This window comes from Procambarus clarkii, chromosome 22 (genome assembly GCF_040958095.1).
Source record: "Procambarus clarkii isolate CNS0578487 chromosome 22, FALCON_Pclarkii_2.0, whole genome shotgun sequence".
Lineage (NCBI taxonomy): Eukaryota > Metazoa > Arthropoda > Malacostraca > Decapoda > Cambaridae > Procambarus > Procambarus clarkii.
The window spans coordinates 15,336,729-15,354,931 of NC_091171.1; the positions used below are offsets into that span (position 1 = coordinate 15,336,729).

At 40.8% G+C, this 18,203-nt stretch overlaps 1 protein-coding gene across 12 annotated transcripts in view; it reads left to right on the forward strand.

Annotated features, from left to right (window-relative positions):
- Tao (Serine/threonine-protein kinase Tao) overlaps positions 1-18,203 on the forward strand; it is a 185,353-nt gene that overhangs the window by 147,876 nt on the left and 19,274 nt on the right. For all 12 annotated transcript variants that reach the window (XM_045741332.2, XM_045741355.2, XM_045741346.2 and 9 more), the window contains 2 exons: positions 6,357-6,590; positions 13,166-13,327. In XM_045741332.2, the coding sequence (XP_045597288.1) occupies positions 6,357-6,590; positions 13,166-13,327 (396 nt within the window). The remainder of the gene's footprint in view (positions 1-6,356; positions 6,591-13,165; positions 13,328-18,203) is intronic.

An 18,203-nucleotide genomic window follows, 5' to 3' on the forward strand; every position in this document is an offset into this window, starting at 1 on the left:
GGTTCAGGGAAGAGTAAAAGCAAATAAAATACAATAAACAAGTAAAAGTGAGTGAAAATAGCCGAGTGGAAAAGTTTGTTTTGGTCTAGAACAAAATCAAAGATGGCCGCCGCCACCACCCCCACTGAGAATGTTGACACACCAACAGACGATGGTTTCAAAGGATTCTCAACACAAGATATAAGGAAAGGAGGTGTTCTTGGCAGGTTAGAGATAATTGAGGACATGCAAAAGAAGTATGAAGAAAAAGTGCTTAAATTAGAAGAGGACAATGGAGCTCTTTGGAGTGAGCTTTGCACTCAAAAAGGGAGTATGCTTCAACAAGGTAAGATTATTACTGCATTAACAGACAAGGTAACAAATCAGGAGGAGCAAATCAAGGAACTAGTGAAAGAAAATGAGGCATGGAAAGTGAAGTGTGGTCACTTTGAAGAAATAAACAAGAAGATAGACTCATATGGTGAACAACTCCAAGCAAGCCTAAGGGCTAACATAGAGTTAGGTAAGGATCTCCAACTGGAAACTTCACTGACAACTCACATAGAGGAGGTGAATAAAGAACTAGAAAAGTATAAAGAAGAAATAAAAGCGACATATGCTGAAGTTGTAAAAGAGAAAGAGACTATCAAAGAAGTGTGTTCGGAAGTCAAAACCAGAAATGACCAGCAAGAAGCAGAAATTAGGCAAGCAATTAGGAAAGAACTGGTTACCAACAGTAAACTGGTACAAAACACTGCAGATAGAACTAAGTCCATAATCATTTTTGGATGTTTAGAGAAGGAAATTTCATCTAGGGTGGACCGAGCGGCAGAAGAGATGAAAATCATAGAGAAAATAGTAGGTTTAGGAGAAGGCTCAAAGGAAAATGTCAGTGATTTTAGAAGAATAGGAAAATATGAGAAAGAAAAGAACCGCCCCTTAAGGGTGACCTTTAATGGAGTGAAAAACATGATGGAAGTGCTAAGAAATGCCAGGAAACTGCAGAGTGATGAGGTTGGCAAATTTTGGTCAATAAGACAAGACCTATCCAAGGAAGACAGAGAAAAGCTGAAAATGAACTTAATTGAGGCAAAACGTCTAAATGGGGATAGAAATGAAGAAGACAGAAATTCTTTTGTTTACAAAGTGACAGGGACTGGAAAGCTTGTGAAATGGTACATAAAAACAAAGCAACAAGATCAGTAGTGGCAGGGGGAGTAAAGAGCAAAGGAAAAGGGAACATGTTTCTGAAAATTGTATATACCAACATAGATGGAGTGAGGTCAAAAACTTTGGAGTTGCAAGATATAATCCAGCTTAGGGTCCCAGATATTGTTGCATTATCAGAGACGAAACTTGAAGGAAATATAATAAATGAAGTCATATTCCCAAGAGGCTACTCAGTTTGGAGACGTGACAGGAAAACTAGGAAGGGAGGAGGAGTGGCTGTACTGGTGAAAAAACACCTGAAGGTAAAAGAGTTAATATTTGAAAACCCTCGAGATATTGACATAATGGCATTGCAGGTCTGGAATCAGGATGATAAGCTGATAATTGTAAATGCCTACAGCCCACCAGCAAGCAACACGTGGACAAAGGAAGAACTGGATGACAAACGAGAGGGCCTCATAATGGTCATGAGAGATATTATTGTACAAGCAGATAAAGATAAATCACGACTGTTGATACTGGGGGACTTCAACTTTAGAGCAATAGACTGGGAGGCCTATGAAGCAAGAACGGAGGACTTTTGGACATGCAGATTTGTGAACCTCATTCTGGAGACATTCTTGTATCAACACATAAAGCAAGCCACAAGAATGAGGGAAGGAGATATACCGTCAGTACTGGATCTAGTATTCACCAGAAAAGAAGAAGAGATTTTTGACATCCAGTACCTTCCTCCCTTGAGAAAGAGTGATCACGTCCTGTTAGACATTAAATATGCTTTAAGATATCATCTAGAAGAAAATGGGGACATTGAAACAGTTGATAAACTCGATTTAAAGAGAGGCAACTATGGGGAACTTCAAAATTTTTTTAATGAGTGTAATTGGACAGAATTGTTGCTAGGCAGGGAAGTAAATGAAATGTATGCCAAATTTTTAAAACTATACGAGGAAGGCACACAAACATTCATACCAAAACAGAGATGCAGGACCAGAAAACAGGATTGGTTCGACAGAAATTGTGAGAGGGCAAGAGACCAAAAGACACAAAAATGGAATCAGTATAGGAAGAGGCCAAACCCCCAAACATACCAGCGATACAAAGATGCGAGAAACAATTATACAGCAGTAAGGAGAGAGGCAGAAAGAAATTTTGAAAAAGGGATAGCAGATAAATGTAAAACAGAACCGGGCCTATTCTACAAATTCATAAACAACAAATTGCAAGTAAAGGATAATATCCAGAGGTTGAAAATGGGAAACAGATTCACGGAAAATGAAAAGGAAATGTGTGAAACATTAAATGAAAAGTTCCAAAGTGTGTTTGTACAAAATGAAATCTTCAGAGAACCAGACACAATAAGAATTCCAGAGAACAACATAGAGCGGATAGAGGTGTCTAGAGTTGAAGTGGAAAATATGCTAAAGGAGCTCGGGAGGAACAAAGCAGCTGGCCCAGATGGCGTTTCACCATGGGTTCTGAGAGAATGTGCATCTGAGCTCAGCATTCCACTTCACCTGATCTTTCAGGCATCCCTGTGTACAGGAATCGTAGCAGACGTGTGGAAACAGGCTAACATAGTTCCAATCTACAAAAGTGGCAGCAGGGAAGACCCCCTCAATTATAGACCTGTATCATTGACAAGTGTAATAGTGAAAGTATTGGAAAAGCTAATCAAAACTAAATGGGTAAGAACACCTGGAGAGAAATGATATAATATCAGACAGACAGTATGGTTTTCGATCAGGAAGATCCTGTGTATCGAATTTACTCAGTTTCTATGATCGGGCCACAGAGATATTACAGGAAAGAGATGGCTGGGTTGACTGCATCTATCTGGACCTAAAAAAGGCTTTCGACAGAGTTCCACATAAGAGGTTGTTCTGGAAACTGGAAAATATTGGAGGGGTGACAGGTAAGCTTCTATCATGGATGAAAAATTATCTGACTGATAGAAAAATGAGGGCAGTAATCAGAGGCAATGTATCGGAATGGAGAAATGTCACAAGTGGAGTACCACAGGGTTCAGTTCTTGCACCAGTGATGTTTATTGTGTACATAAATGATCTACCAGTTGGTATACAGAATTATATGAACATGTTTGCTGATGATGCTAAGATAATAGGAAGGATAAGAAATTTAGATGATTGTCATGCCCTTCAAGAAGACCTGGACAAAATAAGTATATGGAGCACCACCTGGCAAATGGAATTTAATGTTAATAAATGTCATGTTATGGAATGTGGAATAGAAGAACATAGACCCCATACAACCTATATATTATGTGAGAAATCTTTAAAAATTCTGATAAAGAAAGAGATCTAGGGGTGGTTCTAGATAGAAAACTATCACCTGAGGACCACATAAAGAATATTGTGCAAGGAGCCTATGCGATGCTTTCTAACTTCAGAATTGCATTTAAATACATGGATGGCGATATACTAAAGAAATTGTTCATGACTTTTGTTAGGCTAAAGCTAGAATATGCAGTTGTTGTGTGGTGCCCATATCTTAAGAAGCACATCAACAAACTGGAAAAGGTGCAAAGACATGCTACGAAGTGGCTCCCAGAACTGAAGGGCAAGAGCTACGAGGAGAGGTTGGAAGCATTAAACATGCCAAAACTAGAAGACAGAAGAAAAAGAGGTGATATGATCACTACGTACAAAATAGTAACAGGAATTGATAAAATCGACAGGGAAGGATTCCTGAGACCTGGCACTTCAAGAACAAGAGGTCATAGATTTAAACTAGCTAAACACAGATGCCGAAGAAATATAAGAAAATTCACCTTCGCAAATAGAGTGGTAGACGGTTGGAACAAGTTAAGTGAGAAGGTGGTGGAGGCCAAGACCGTCAGTAGTTTCAAAGCGTTATATGACAAAGAGTGCTGGGAAGACGGGACACCACGAGCGTAGCTCTCATCCTGTAACTACACTTAGGTAATTACACTTAGGTAATTACACACACACACACACATATATAGATAGTTAGAAAAAGTTAGGTTAGGTTAGGTAGTCGAAAAACAATTAATTCATGAAAACTTGGCTTATTAGGCAAATTGGGCCTTGCATAGTAGGCTGACAAGTGAGTTCTGGCTACTAGGTACGACATATATATGTATGTATGTATGTATGTGTGTATAATTGGCTGTTGATTGCTGGTGTTGACTTCTTGATGTGTAGTGCCTCGCAAACGTCAAGCCGCCTGCTATCGCTGTATCTATCGATGATTTCTGTGTTGTTTACTAGGATTTCTCTGGCGATGGTTTGGTTGTGGGAAGAGATTATATGTTCCTTAATGGAGCCCTGTTGCTTATGCATCGTTAAACGCCTAGAAAGAGATGTTGTTGTCTTGCCTATATACTGGGTTTTTTGGAGCTTACAGTCCCCAAGAGGGCATTTGAAGGCATAGACGACGTTAGTCTCTTTTAAAGCGTTCTGTTTTGTGTCTGGAGAGTTTCTCATGAGTAGGCTGGCCGTTTTTCTGGTTTTATAGTAAATCGTCAGTTGTATCCTCTGATTTTTGTCTGTAGGGATAACGTTTCTATTAACAATATCTTTCAGGACCCTTTCCTCCGTTTTATGAGCTGTGGAAAAGAAGTTCCTGTAAAATAGTCTAATAGGGGGTATAGGTGTTGTGTTAGTTGTCTCTTCAGAGGTTGCATGGCTTTTCACTTTCCTTTTTATGATGTCTTCGACGAAACCATTGGAGAAGCCGTTATTGACTAGGACCTGCCTTACCCTACAGAGTTCTTCGTCGACTTGCTTCCATTCTGAGCTGTGGCTGAGAGCACGGTCGACATATGCGTTAACAACACTCCTCTTGTACCTGTCTGGGCAGTCGCTGTTGGCATTTAGGCACATTCCTATGTTTGTTTCCTTAGTGTAGACTGCAGTGTGGAAACCTCCGCCCTTTTCCATGACTGTTACATCTAGAAAGGGCAGCTTCCCATCCTTTTCCATCTCGTAAGTGAAACGCAGCACGGAACTCTGCTCAAATGCCTCCTTCAGCTCCTGCAGATGTCTGACATCAGGTACCTGTGTAAAAATGTCGTCAACATACCTGCAGTATATGGCCGGTTTCAAGTTCATGTCGACTAAGACTTTTTGCTCGATGGTACCCATGTAGAAGTTTGCAAACAGGACACCTAGGGGAGAACCCATGGCGACCCCATCTACTTGCTTATACATGTGCCCATCCGGGCTCAAGAAGGGTGCCTCTTTAGTACAAGCTTGGAGTAGTTTCCTCAGAATATTTTCTGGTATGTCAAGACATACCAGAAAGACATCTTGACATACCAGAAAATATTCTGAGGAAACTACTCCAAGCTTGTACTAAAGAGGCACCCTTCTTGCACACAGAGCGAACACTATGCTGACCAGACAAAGATGGTTCAGGAGCAGTCACTGGCTCAGAAACTGACACCAAAGGCCCACCTCGACCATCAGATGCCGGAGCCTTGCATGACCCTTCTGGGAAGTACACGAGCGCGCACCCCGGACAACAAGCATATTCGAAAGAGAACGGCAACTTATAGAAGCCGCCTGGAGAAACCTAGGGGTGGGGGGTCGGCGCAAATGAGTGGTGCGTGGTGTGATGACATGTTAATTGTTAGATTGTTTTTATTTGAAGGAGTTTCTTGCCTCTGTTCAGTCTTAGGTTGCAATATTCTACCAGAAGGGGTCTGTTTTGAAGCGCCTACCTTTCTGGGTGCTCAACCCCAGTGGATGGCACACATGAAGACTTTTATACATAAGAGTTTCATAGGCCATTGCTTCCTTCGCGCCTCTGAGGCGACCATGTTCTGGTTAGTGGTCTCTAGTAGGCATGACAACTCCACAAGACTGAAGCCCAGTACTAATATTAGCTAATATCAGTCCAACAGCCTCAGGGCTCTACCCAGAAAATGGTGTTTCATTACATTGAACTCTGGTTATTTGTATTTGAATACAAGCAAATTTATGTTTTGTATATTTGATGTAATAAAATGTCATTAATTGTGGTACAAAAATAGGGTGAACTAAATGTTTCACGACAATGTTAGGCCCAGAGCTAAGGAGTACAAGTATGTGAGCCTACCTCTAAATTCTTGCTTGTTATAAATAAAAGAGAAAGTTTTATATGTAGTTTTCTTAAAAATTGTATAGCTTTAATAATAAGGCCTCACTTTATGAATGTTCATTAATAATGATTATTAATTACAGCAAAAAGAAATAGAAATTCGTCGTCAGTTTCGTGATACAATCAATATACAGCGTCAGCAATATAAAGAATATAAGGCGCAAATTTTAGCCAAAACTCCAAAAGAGGATCAACGAGCCATCATCAAGAGGTTAAAAGAAGATCAGCGGAGAAAATTAGCTATGCTGGGTGACCAGTATGAACAGTCAATTGCAGAAATGCTTCAGAGACAGTCACTGCGACTGGATGAAAGTCAAGTATGTTCTATATGTTGTAGTTTCATGACAAATCTGCTCATCTTTCTCATTTGAAATATTTCAGAAATTATTTAACCTATCCTTTTGAAACTAATGTCATAAGTTTTTAATATTGTTGTTAACACATGCACATGTCGACACATGATTAATGTGTTGCTGTTTAACCCTTAAACTGCGTAACACGTCATATGACGTGTTGAATAACTTACCCAAAATTGTGCATCACGTCATATAATGTGTTGGAGTACTACGCAAGATTTAAACAGATCGCGGATACACGAAGTTCAACTCACCTTCATCAGGGCTCTTGTAAACAGACGCCATTTTTTTTTAAATTGTGGGCAACATTCCTCGATGTTAGGACCTCAGTACTGAGTGAGCCACCAAGGTTGGCACACACATCATGAGCTCACAGCACTGCTGTTCAGCTTGTGACCACAGCATCACCTAAAAATGTCAAAATACATAAATACAAGCTATTATTTAGCGATGATAATATTACAGAAGACTGATAAGTCCCAGAATCCAGAATTATCAGAATCCTGGACTGATAAGTCCAGGATTCTGATAATAGCAAGATTGTTGTGATAATTAGCACTGTAGTGGGAGGAATAATCTTGGTGGGGAGAGAAGTAGCATTATCTGCTGACTTTGTGTGACCACCTTTTACTGTCTGGACTCACTATACCAGCTTAGTGGTTCACTATGGTGAACAAAACATGCAGATACTTATATATAACTTCTGTATATAGTGAATAAAAGCAAAAAACAGTATGGTGGGAAGAGAAGGTTGGCGAGTCAGGTGAGGTTATGTAGGGAGGGAGTGGCAGCCAGTGACAGGCTAGCTGGTGTGTGGTGGTCACTCCTTGCAGTTGTTTGAGTCAGCATACCAACTTAGTGATTTCTTATGGTGAACACAAATGTAGATACTTATATATAACATTTATATATAGTGTAATGACAGCAAAAGAAGTGTTGAGAGAAGTCATTTTGATGAGGTAGGTGGCGACATCTTCATGCAGGCGATGAGTCACAATAACGTGGCTGAAGAATGTTGACCAGACTACACACTAGAAGGTGAAGGGGCGACGACGTTTCGGTTCATCTTGGACCATTCTCAAGTTGATTATGATAATCTCACAATCGACTGGAGAATGGTCCAGGACGGATCGAAATGTCGTCGTCCCTTCACCTTCTAGTGTGTGGTCTGGTTGACATCTGCATGACTTGTCATGCTGGGTAAGGGTGGCTACTATGCTCTTTGGGCACTATACTGCCTTAGTTAAACAATTATGGTGAACAAAACATGTAGATACTTACATATAATGTGTGTGTATATAGGGTAATAACACCACAAACAGTATCCTTGAAGGAGGAATGTTAGTGTGCCTGGCCTTGAAGCAGTGACGATGGGAGGGAGGGAGGGAGGGATCATGAGTTGTGTGAGGCCACCTGTTACTGTCTGCTGTCATCATACAAGATTAGTGGTTCGCTATGAGGAACACAAATGTAGATACTTGTATATAACCTGTGTATATAGTGTAGTAACCGACAAAGTATTTGTTCACTGTTTTATGAACATAATAATTGAATCAATAATATTCACACCATAATTTTGAGTACAGCGATGATTCACACATTTTATTATATTATTATATAAATATATCACACTACACACTATTGAATAATAATAGAGCAAAAAAAAAAAAAAAAAAAAAAAAATCAGAGACATTGAAATAATTAGGTAGTCAAATCTTTGTGGCAACCCCCTGCCAGACAGCTGGGGTGAAGCAGAATTCCCCCAACGCTTGTTGTGTCAGTGCCTCTTTTTTGCCAGAATTCCCCGACCTATTGCGGCCAAAATATGCCACTTAATATTTTTTATTATTTTTCCCGTGATCAGGGAACACAAATTAACAGGTTAAGAAGATTTTTTTTTAATTTTTTCTTGTTATGCGCCTGTGGGTGACAAATGCCAAATTGCCCTTAGCAACACAAGGGTTAATGCGACAACTCTATGATGGGCGTAAAAATGATTATTCCCCCCAAATTTGTTTTTGTTTTAATATCTTTAATATCCCTTCCCTGATCATTGCAATGCAGAAAAAAAATTTAAAATTCTTCTTACTTTGCCTGCAGTGAGGTAGAGAAGTTGCTCAATGATGCTATCAAATAATGAGTACTCATTTACCTGGGCTGTATGGGTCTTGAACCATGGACCCCCACGTGTGTGAAGCCGTAGCTCTATCAACTAGGTTATGAGCCGTCTTAAAAAGAAATGTTTCCAGTAGCAGCATCCTGCTGCCAAACTGGAATTTTCAACTTTCCCTGACTACTACTGAAGCCCAGAGGATTAAGAAAAAAAAAAAAAACTGACCTACATCCACATTATATAATTGGTCATTCACATTTCCGCAGAAGTGTGGCTGACAATTTATATGATGTGGGTGTAGATCAGTAATTCCTCTGGGCTTCAGTAGTACTCAGGGTTGAAAATTCCAGTTTGGCAGCAGGATGCTGCTTCTGGAAACTTTCCGTTTTAAGACTGCTCTTAGCCTAGTTGATAGAGCTACGGCCTCAGACAAGTGGGGTACACGGTTCGAGGCCCATACAGCTTAGGTGAATGGAATGTTTATTTCTGCAGAAGTGTGGATGGCAATTTTTCATAAGCACTCGTGCAGAACTGAACCCTGTGGTACTCCACTTGTGACATTTCTCCAGTCCGATACAATCGGTCCAGTTTCCAGGACAACCTCTTATGTGGAACTCTGTCGAAAAAGGTTTTCGACAGAGTTCCACATAAGAGGTTGTTCTGGAAACTGGAAAATATTGGAGGGGTGACAGGTAAACTTCTAACATGGATGAAAAATTTTCTGACTGATAGAAAAATGAGGGCAGTGATCAGAGGCAATGTATCGGACTGGAGAAATGTCACAAGTGGAGTACCACAGGGTTCATTTATTGCACCAGTGATGTTTATTGTCTACATAAATGATCTACCAGTTGGTATACAGAATTATATGAACATGTTTGCTGATGATGCTAAGATAAATGGAAGGATAAGAAACTTAGATGATTGTCATGCCTTTCAAGATGACCTGGACAAAATAAGTATATGGAGCACCACTTGTCAAATGGAATTTAATGTTAATTAATAAATGCCATGTTATGGAATGTGGAATAGGAGAACATAGACCTCACACAACCTATATATTATGTGAGAAATCTTTAAAGAATTCTGATAAAGAAAGAGATCTAGGGGTGGTTCTAGATAGAAAACTATCACCTGAGGACCACATAAAGAATATTGTGCAAGGAGCCTATGCTATGCTTTCTAACTTCAGAATTGCTTTTAAATACATGGATGGGGATATACTAAAGAAATTGTTCATGACTTTTGTTAGGCTAAAGCTAGAATATGCAGCTGTTGTGTGGTGCCCATATCTTAAGAAGCACATCAACAAACTGGAAAAGGTGCAAAGACATGCTACTAAGTGGCTCCCAGAACTGAAGGGCAAGAGCCATGAGGAGAGGTTAGAGGCATTAAATATGCCAAAACTAGAAGACAGAAGAAAAATAGGTGATATGATCACTACATACAAAATAGTAACAGGAATTGATAAAATCGATAGGGAAGATTTCCTGAGACCTGGACCTTTAAGAACAAGAGGTCATAGATTTAAACTAGCTAAACACAGATGCCGAAGAAATATAAGAAAATTCACTTTCACAGAGTGGTAGATGGTTGGAACAAGTTAGGTGAGAAGGTGGTGGAGGCCAAGACTGTCAGTAGTTTCAAAGCGTTATATGACAAAGAGTGCTGGGAAGATGGGACACCACGAGCGTAGCTCTCATCCTGTAACTACACTTAGGTAACACTTAGGTAATTACAGACAGTGGCACCTCGACTTACGATAATTTCGAGTTACGATGTAAATTTGATCGAAAAATGCGACTCAACATACGATGGTGTCATCGACTAAAGATATTTGATGGTACACCTTTGGGTCGACCGAGCGCGTGGTTCTCGGTCACGTGGGCCGACCTGCCTCAGTTTACTACAGCTGCCCGCTTAGTGACGATCACGCTTATAAGAAATTCTGTTTTTGTGGTGATTTTTTGCTTTTTGAACATAAAAGTAATTATTATATATCACGCCATGGATCCCAAGAAAGTTAGTGGTAAGGTTCAACATATGTAAACCCATGTAAGGATGACCATAGAGCAAAAACAAGACATCATTCGTAAATATGAAGATGGTGTGCGGGTTGTTGGACAGGCTAGGCAGTACAACAAATCTCAGTCAACGATATCCACCATACTGGCTAAGAAAAAGGACATTATGGGTGCTAAAGTGGCAAAAGGCGTATCAATAATCACGAAACATAGAACACAAACACTTAAGAATGTTGAACAGTTATTATTAATTTGGATACACAGCAAGGAGTTAGCGGGTGATAGAGTTTCAGAGGCCATCATTTGTGAAAAAGCAAGGAAATTGCATGAAAACCTTTTAAAGAAAACCCCTGGAACAAGTGATGGAAATGCGAAAGAGTTTAAGGTACTTGTACCCTGCATGTAACCAATATTGTAACTTTTTTTTGTGTAATGACATTTTCAAATAAAGTTAGATATATATACACACAAAAAGAATAGGGGTGGTAGGAGAAGAAAATATCAATGTTCAGTGAGGTTCCACAAGGTCTTCTCTGAGTACTCCTTATTTTCTTCTCCGAGGGAGGGAGGGAGAGATGGTAGAAGGTAGTCAGGAAGGGAGGGAAGTAGTGAGGGAGGGAGGGAGAATTAGGGAGGGAGGGAGAATTAGGGAGGGAGGGAGGCATGGAGGAAGGGAAAGGCAGGCTGGCTGGCCTGGCCTGGCCTGGCCTGGCCTGGCCTGGCCTGGCCTGGCCTGGCCTGGCCTGGCCTGGCCTGGCCTGGCCTGGCATGGCCTGGCCTGGGCTGGGCTGGGCCTGGCTGGCCTGGCTGGCCTGGCTTGGACTGGGCTGGGCTGGGCTGGGCTGGATGGGGCGAGGGGAGGGGAAGGGAGGTAGGTAGGTAGGTAGGTAGGTAGGTAGGTAGGTAGGTAGGTAGGTAGGTAGGTAGGTAGGTAGGTTTGTTGAGTTCAGTTCAGTTCAGTTCAGTTGAGCTACATGACCTTGAAGCAGAGTGTGTGTATGGGCTTTAGGGGTGGTGGGGGAGGGCGGGCTCACTTATAACCCTAGTACACTTAACTCTGTTTTGTTTTTTAAATTCTGGATGTACATCATCATATATATTTTTGGTTATAGATTTTGTTTAGTAATATTATTAGGATAATAAAAAGTTATAAAAATACTTGTTTCATGAATGCTTTATTGTATTAGATGGAGATTCTCCAGGCTCTCTGGCTTGCAATCTACTAAGCTAGCCACCTGGGGGCAGTGAGGGTGTACTTACCTAGTTGTGCTTGAGGTTGTTGAGCTCTGGCTCTTTGGTCTCGCCTCTCCTGAGGGAGAAGTGTATCAGGACTTATCTTATTGGTGAGTGGAAACAAAATACTGTTGCAGTTATGCTATGAACCTGTCAATTTTTTCTCTCCATTTTCCTCCATTTCTCGTTAACGAACTGACAAGATAACCGATGGATTGCCTCCTCAAGGGGTTCGCAAAGCAAGTGGTCCTCTGTAATTACCTAAGTGTAGTTACAGGATGAGAGCTATGCTCGTGGTGTCCCGTCTTCCCAGCACTCTTTGTCATATAACGCTTTGAAACTACTGACGGTCTTGGCCTCCACCACCTTCTCACCTAACTTGTTTCAACCATCTACCACTCTGTTTGTGAAAGTGAATTTTCTTATATTTCTTCACATCTGTGTTTAGCTAGTTTAAATCTATGACCTCTTGTTCTTAAAGTTCCAGGTCTCCAGGTTTCCTTGGGATTGTAGGGAGTTCTTCCTCTCTGTTCAGTTTTTGTTGTTAGTTTTTTACCATGTGGGGTGTGTTTTGTTATGCCTACCGTTCTGGGTGCCTAACCCCGGTCGATGTCAGATAAGGAAAACACCAAATCACAGGAGGGTTTTCCAGGGCCATTGCTCCCTGAAACCTCTCTGAAGGGGCCAGGTTCTGGCTCATGGTCCCTGGTAGGTGTGAACTCCATAGCTAATGTCTCAGTCTAATATAGCATACTCCAATATGATAAGCTCCAGGAAGCCTCCAGGGATCACCCAGACAATGGCTGGATGTATATTATTATTACATTCAACGCTGGTTTCTATCACGTGATCCAAGGGGGCGACTGGGTGCTGGATGCACTTTCATCAGCTATGGTTGCTCACTTCCAATACGTTAGGCATTCATTGGCTTTCCAGGTTACCTCATGCGAGTTTTGAATCGTACGCTATACCTACAAACGAGTTTTCCCAGTGAGTGCATCACCCGTCAACTGAGATATCTTGGTGAGGGCAGTAAAGGGGTTAAAGAACACAGGCATTAAGAATAAAGAATAAAGAACACACACACATAAATCCCAACATAAATTTTCTGTAAGGACAGTATGTTGATTATGCAAATAGCTATTATTTTATTTGTTTATTTTAAGGTTGTGGAACAACAGCAATTAACAGAGAAGCTAGAAAGAGAATTAGAGATGTTAGCCGAATACCAAACTCGTAATCGCCAACAAGCCGAGGCTCAACGTAACCGAGAAAAGAGAGAACTAGATGATAGAGTTGCACTCAGGAGAACTTTACTACAACAGAAGGTATGTTAAATTTATCAATTTAAATTTATCGATGTAAGAGTGAAATTCCAAATGAACATCTGATGAATGCTGATTACAGTAGTTACCTATATTTGACTACAGGCAGGTGAGATCTAGCGCATTATTTTATGACCCCCCTCACCTAGCTATTTATACCTTGTGTGCTAAATACCTCTCTTAACATTGACTTATCATTTTTGTTGTTTTTAAATTGTGGATGGAATTGGCTTCAACAACCTCCTTGCCTCCTAGCTCCTTCAGTGCATTCCACTTGATCACCCATACATCAGATTGAGAACTTCCTTACATCTTTTTTTACTCATATGCATATTCCGCTTCCATTGATGTTCCCTTGTCTCCTCATCCTCATAAGGCCCTCATCTGGTCCCCATCTTCAAGTTGGTTCGGGAGCACTGGCTGGAGGAGGAGGGGGAAGGGATGAGGTGGGTGACATACTCGGCTCAGCTGCGAGCCTTGTCACCTTATTTCTCAAACAAGTATGACATGAGGTGGACGTTCCTTCATCTTCCACCTCTTCTTAGACACGTAGGGCATTGTTTATAATAACGATGCAGCTGTGGCAAAAGTGTGGGATACGCCACGACATAATAGCGCGTTGACACAAGCCATCATGCTACTGAGACTGCTGGCCTCTGTCTCCCACATGGAGATGCGCTGTTGCAATGTCTCAATATTATTATTTATATATAATTCTCCAATTTTTCTGCACCAAATCTTAATTTTCGTCAACACTCACGCGCGATCGTTCGGTCGCACCTCCGAAGATAGTAAGTTGCGTGGTCAGGGGGGGGGGGTGGAAGAATTATTTGTAAAATATTTATTTTTTAAAATATTAGAACGATTTTTTTGCAACTGCTGCTACACCCTACACAATTTCCGGTGAATGTTTAAAGAATATTTGATTTTTAGTCAATATTTTTCATTTCCTGGCCCCTTAATTTAAATAGGCTTGCTTTCTCCACATTGTCCATTCCCATCAGATTGTGTAAGTAGTTGTCATATTCCCTTTGTTTCCTTTCTCTAAGGTTGTGAGGGAAAGTTTTCTCAACCTGTCCCCATAGCTGAGGCTTCTCAATTCTGGTACTAACCTAGTTGCAAACCTCTGACATTATTCAATTTTCTGTTTATGCTTCACTCTCTTTGGGTTCCATGCTAGAGCTGCATACATAAGTAATGGTCTCACAAAAGCCTTGTGTAAGGACTTGAAGTCCTCCTTGTTTAGATTCGTTAATGACATTTCTTATGTTCGCTAACTTCCCTTATGCTGCTGATGTTATTCTGTTCACATAAGCTGCTGGTGTTAGTGTTTGAAGCATATCTACTCCCAGGTCTTCTCTTATTGTAATTGCCTTAATCTTATGGTGTATTCCATATTCCTTACTTATTTTCAATATTTTACTCATTCTGTATTTGAATTGAACTCCAATCCAAATTGCAGCATTTTTTATCTGCTCATTCCTGAAGTGTGATATAGTCACCTTGTAACATCTTACAGTCCTCTACAGTTCTTACTGTCTTCATTAACTTTGCATCAACTGCAAACGTTGACATGTACAAGCTCACTTCTACTGCTAGGTCATTTACATAAATTAATACAGCAATGTCCTTGAACAGAGCCCTGTAGTACACTTTCCTCTTCTTTCTATTCTGGCATGTCCTCTCTGACTATGACCCTCAGTTTCCTGTCCTTTAAGTATTCCTGAACCCAGTCCAGTGCATTTCCTGTTGTTCTTGCTACTCTGTCTTGTGTATTAGTCTTTTGTGAGGAACTGTATCAAATTCGTTTTGGCAATGTAGGAAGATGCAATCTACCCATTCTTCCTTCTCACACATTATTATGGTGACCCTGTCATAGAATTCAGTTAAGTTTGTTGAGCATGGTTTTCCCTCTGAAGCCATGTTGTGCCTGTTATAATGACACTGGTATATAGTTTACTGCTTCCTGTTTGTTCCCTTTCTTGAATAATGGTGCTACATTTGCCTTTTATCAGATTTCTGGTAACTCACATGTCTAGTGTAATGTAGTTAATGGGTATTACAAGATCCCTGCAGTTCTCTTCAGTGATCATGGTAATATCTGGTCTGGTCCTACAACTTTTGTTACATTCAGTTCCTCTTTTAAGTTAACTTCAATTCTGTCTATTGTTGTTTCTGTTCATCTGTTGTCATCTCTACTTGGACACGAATCAAGTTCCGGTTTGAAGACCCCCTAGAACCTCGTGTTGAGTTCTTCACACACACTTCTTTATTAACCACCGTGCTGCGCCGAGTTTATTATGAAATTCCCCCGATGCCCATGAAATAGAGTGTTCCCCCCAAAATTATTTTTTCTTCGTAAAATGATAAATTCCTTTCCCTGAACATGTCTATGTAAAAATAAATACCAAATTCCACTTACTTTGGCTGTGGGAACGTGGACAAGTTGCGCTGTGACATCATTAGGGCCTGGTCGCCCGTGTGTGACTCACCCAGACACGGTCGCGCGGACCATTCAAGCACCGGGTGTTGCACAAATATATTTTCAATTATTTGTGCAATGTATTTCCAATGCAGTTTTTTTTATTTTTTATCGTATATGCTGCATATTTGTGTCCTTTACAATGTGTATACAGTAGAACGTTCATAATGTTCTATGGAACTGTGATACATGTCAGTAATGTGTCCACAATAAATGTTTATTGTCGCAATATACCTGTTAAAAATTCACTAAAATTACACTATGTACAGTTTCACACACTATTTACACAGTAACACACTGTATTACACACTCAGTACTTCAGAAGTGAGTAATAATCAACGAAGTAGTCCATGGTACACAGCGCGACTTCGCTCTCAGTGCACCAGGCACAGATAAAATTTCGCTTCCTGTTTCTTCATTCTGTGTGCTTGCAAATAATGCACTCACGTACACGCTTGGCTTTAGTACTTGTTGGTTGTATGTAACCAACATGTATGTAAAAATTTTTCATGGATACGATACCAACATCAAATCATATATCAGACGTCACCCTATCCCCACTGGATTTTGAAGAAGCCATAAACAGTATGCCTATGCACTCTGCACCAGGCCCGGATTCTTGGAACTCCATATTCATAAAGAACTGTAAAAAACCACTATCGCAGGCCCTCCACATTCTGTGGAGACAAAGCCTAGATACTGGCGTTATTCCTGATATACTAAAAACAGCAGAGATAGCACCACTTCATAAAGGAGGAAATAAGGCAGAGGCAAAAAATTACAGACCGATAGCGCTAACATCGCACATCATAAAAATTTTTGAGAGAGTGCTAAGAAGTAAAATCACAAAATACATGGAATCACAGCAACTCCATAACCCCGGACAACATGGTTTCAGAACAGGGCGCTCTTGCCTGTCGCAGTTGCTGGACCACTATGATATGGCATTAGATGCTATGGAAGACAAACATAACGCGGATGTAATTTACACAGATTTCGCAAAAGCTTTTGATAAATGTGACCATGGTGTTATTGCACATAAAATGCGTTCAAAAGGAATTACCGGAAAAATAGGCAGATGGATCTACAATTTCCTGACCAACAGAACCCAATGTGTAATAGTCAACAAAATAAAATCCAGCCCATCAACCGTGAAGAACTCAGTCCCCCAGGGTACTGTGCTTGCTCCAGTACTTTTTCTCATCCTCATTTCGGACATAGACAAGAACACAACTTATAGCACTGTATCATCCTTTGCAGATGACACTAGGATCTTCATGAGAGTAGGCAACATAGAGGACACGGCGAACCTCCAGTCAGATGTAGATCAGGTCTTTCTATGGGCTACAGAAAATAATATGGTGTTTAACGAAGATAAGTTCCAGCTCATGCGCTATGGAAAAAATGAAAATATAAAAATGGAAACCATGTACAAAACTCAGGCAAATCATAACATAGAACGAAAAGGCAATGTAAAGGATCTGGGTGTACTCATGTCGGAAGACCTTACCTTAAAAGAACACAATAAAGTAGCTGTCACAACTGCAAGAAAAATGACAGGTTGGATAACAAGAACTTTTCACACTAGAGATGCTATACCGATGATGATACTTTTCAAAACGCTTGTGCTCTCTAGAGTAGAGTACTGCTGCACAATGACAGCACCTTTCAAAGCTGGAGAAATTGCTGACCTGGAGAGTGTGCAGAGATCCTTTACTGCTAGAATCCACCCAGTAAAACATCTAAACTATTGGGACCGACTAAAGAGCCTAAAACTGTACTCCCTTGAGCGCAGGCGGGAGAGGTACATAATAATTTACACGTGGAAAATATTAGAGGGGCTGGTCCCAAACCTGGACACAGAAATAACATCACATGAGACCAGAAGACATGGCAGGATGTGCAGAATACCCCCGTTGAAAAACAGAGGTGCAACTGGTACTCTGAGAGAGAACTCTATCAACATCAGAGGTCCGAGACTGTTCAACACGCTTCCACTACACATAAGGGGCATAACTGGCCGACCCCTCACAGTGTTCAAGAGAGAACTGGATAAGCACCTCCAAAGGATACCTGATCAACCAGGCTGTGACTCATACGTCAGGCTGCGAACAGCCGCGTCCAACAGCCTGGTTGATCAGTCCGGCAACCAGGAGGCCTGGTCGACGACCGGGCCGCGGGGACGCTAAGCCCCAGAAGCACCTCAAGGTAACCTCAAGGTAAGCTAGTAAAGCATAAGGTAGTATTGAAAAGATTATAGCAAAAGATCAATTTGTAAAGTAGTCTTGTAAAGATCGCTTTGTATGGTCCCACACAGGAAGTGATTCAGCTTGCCTCAAAGAGTGTCCATCAATTAGGAAGAGATTCAGGTATTCTTGAAAATATCTATGGAAAACA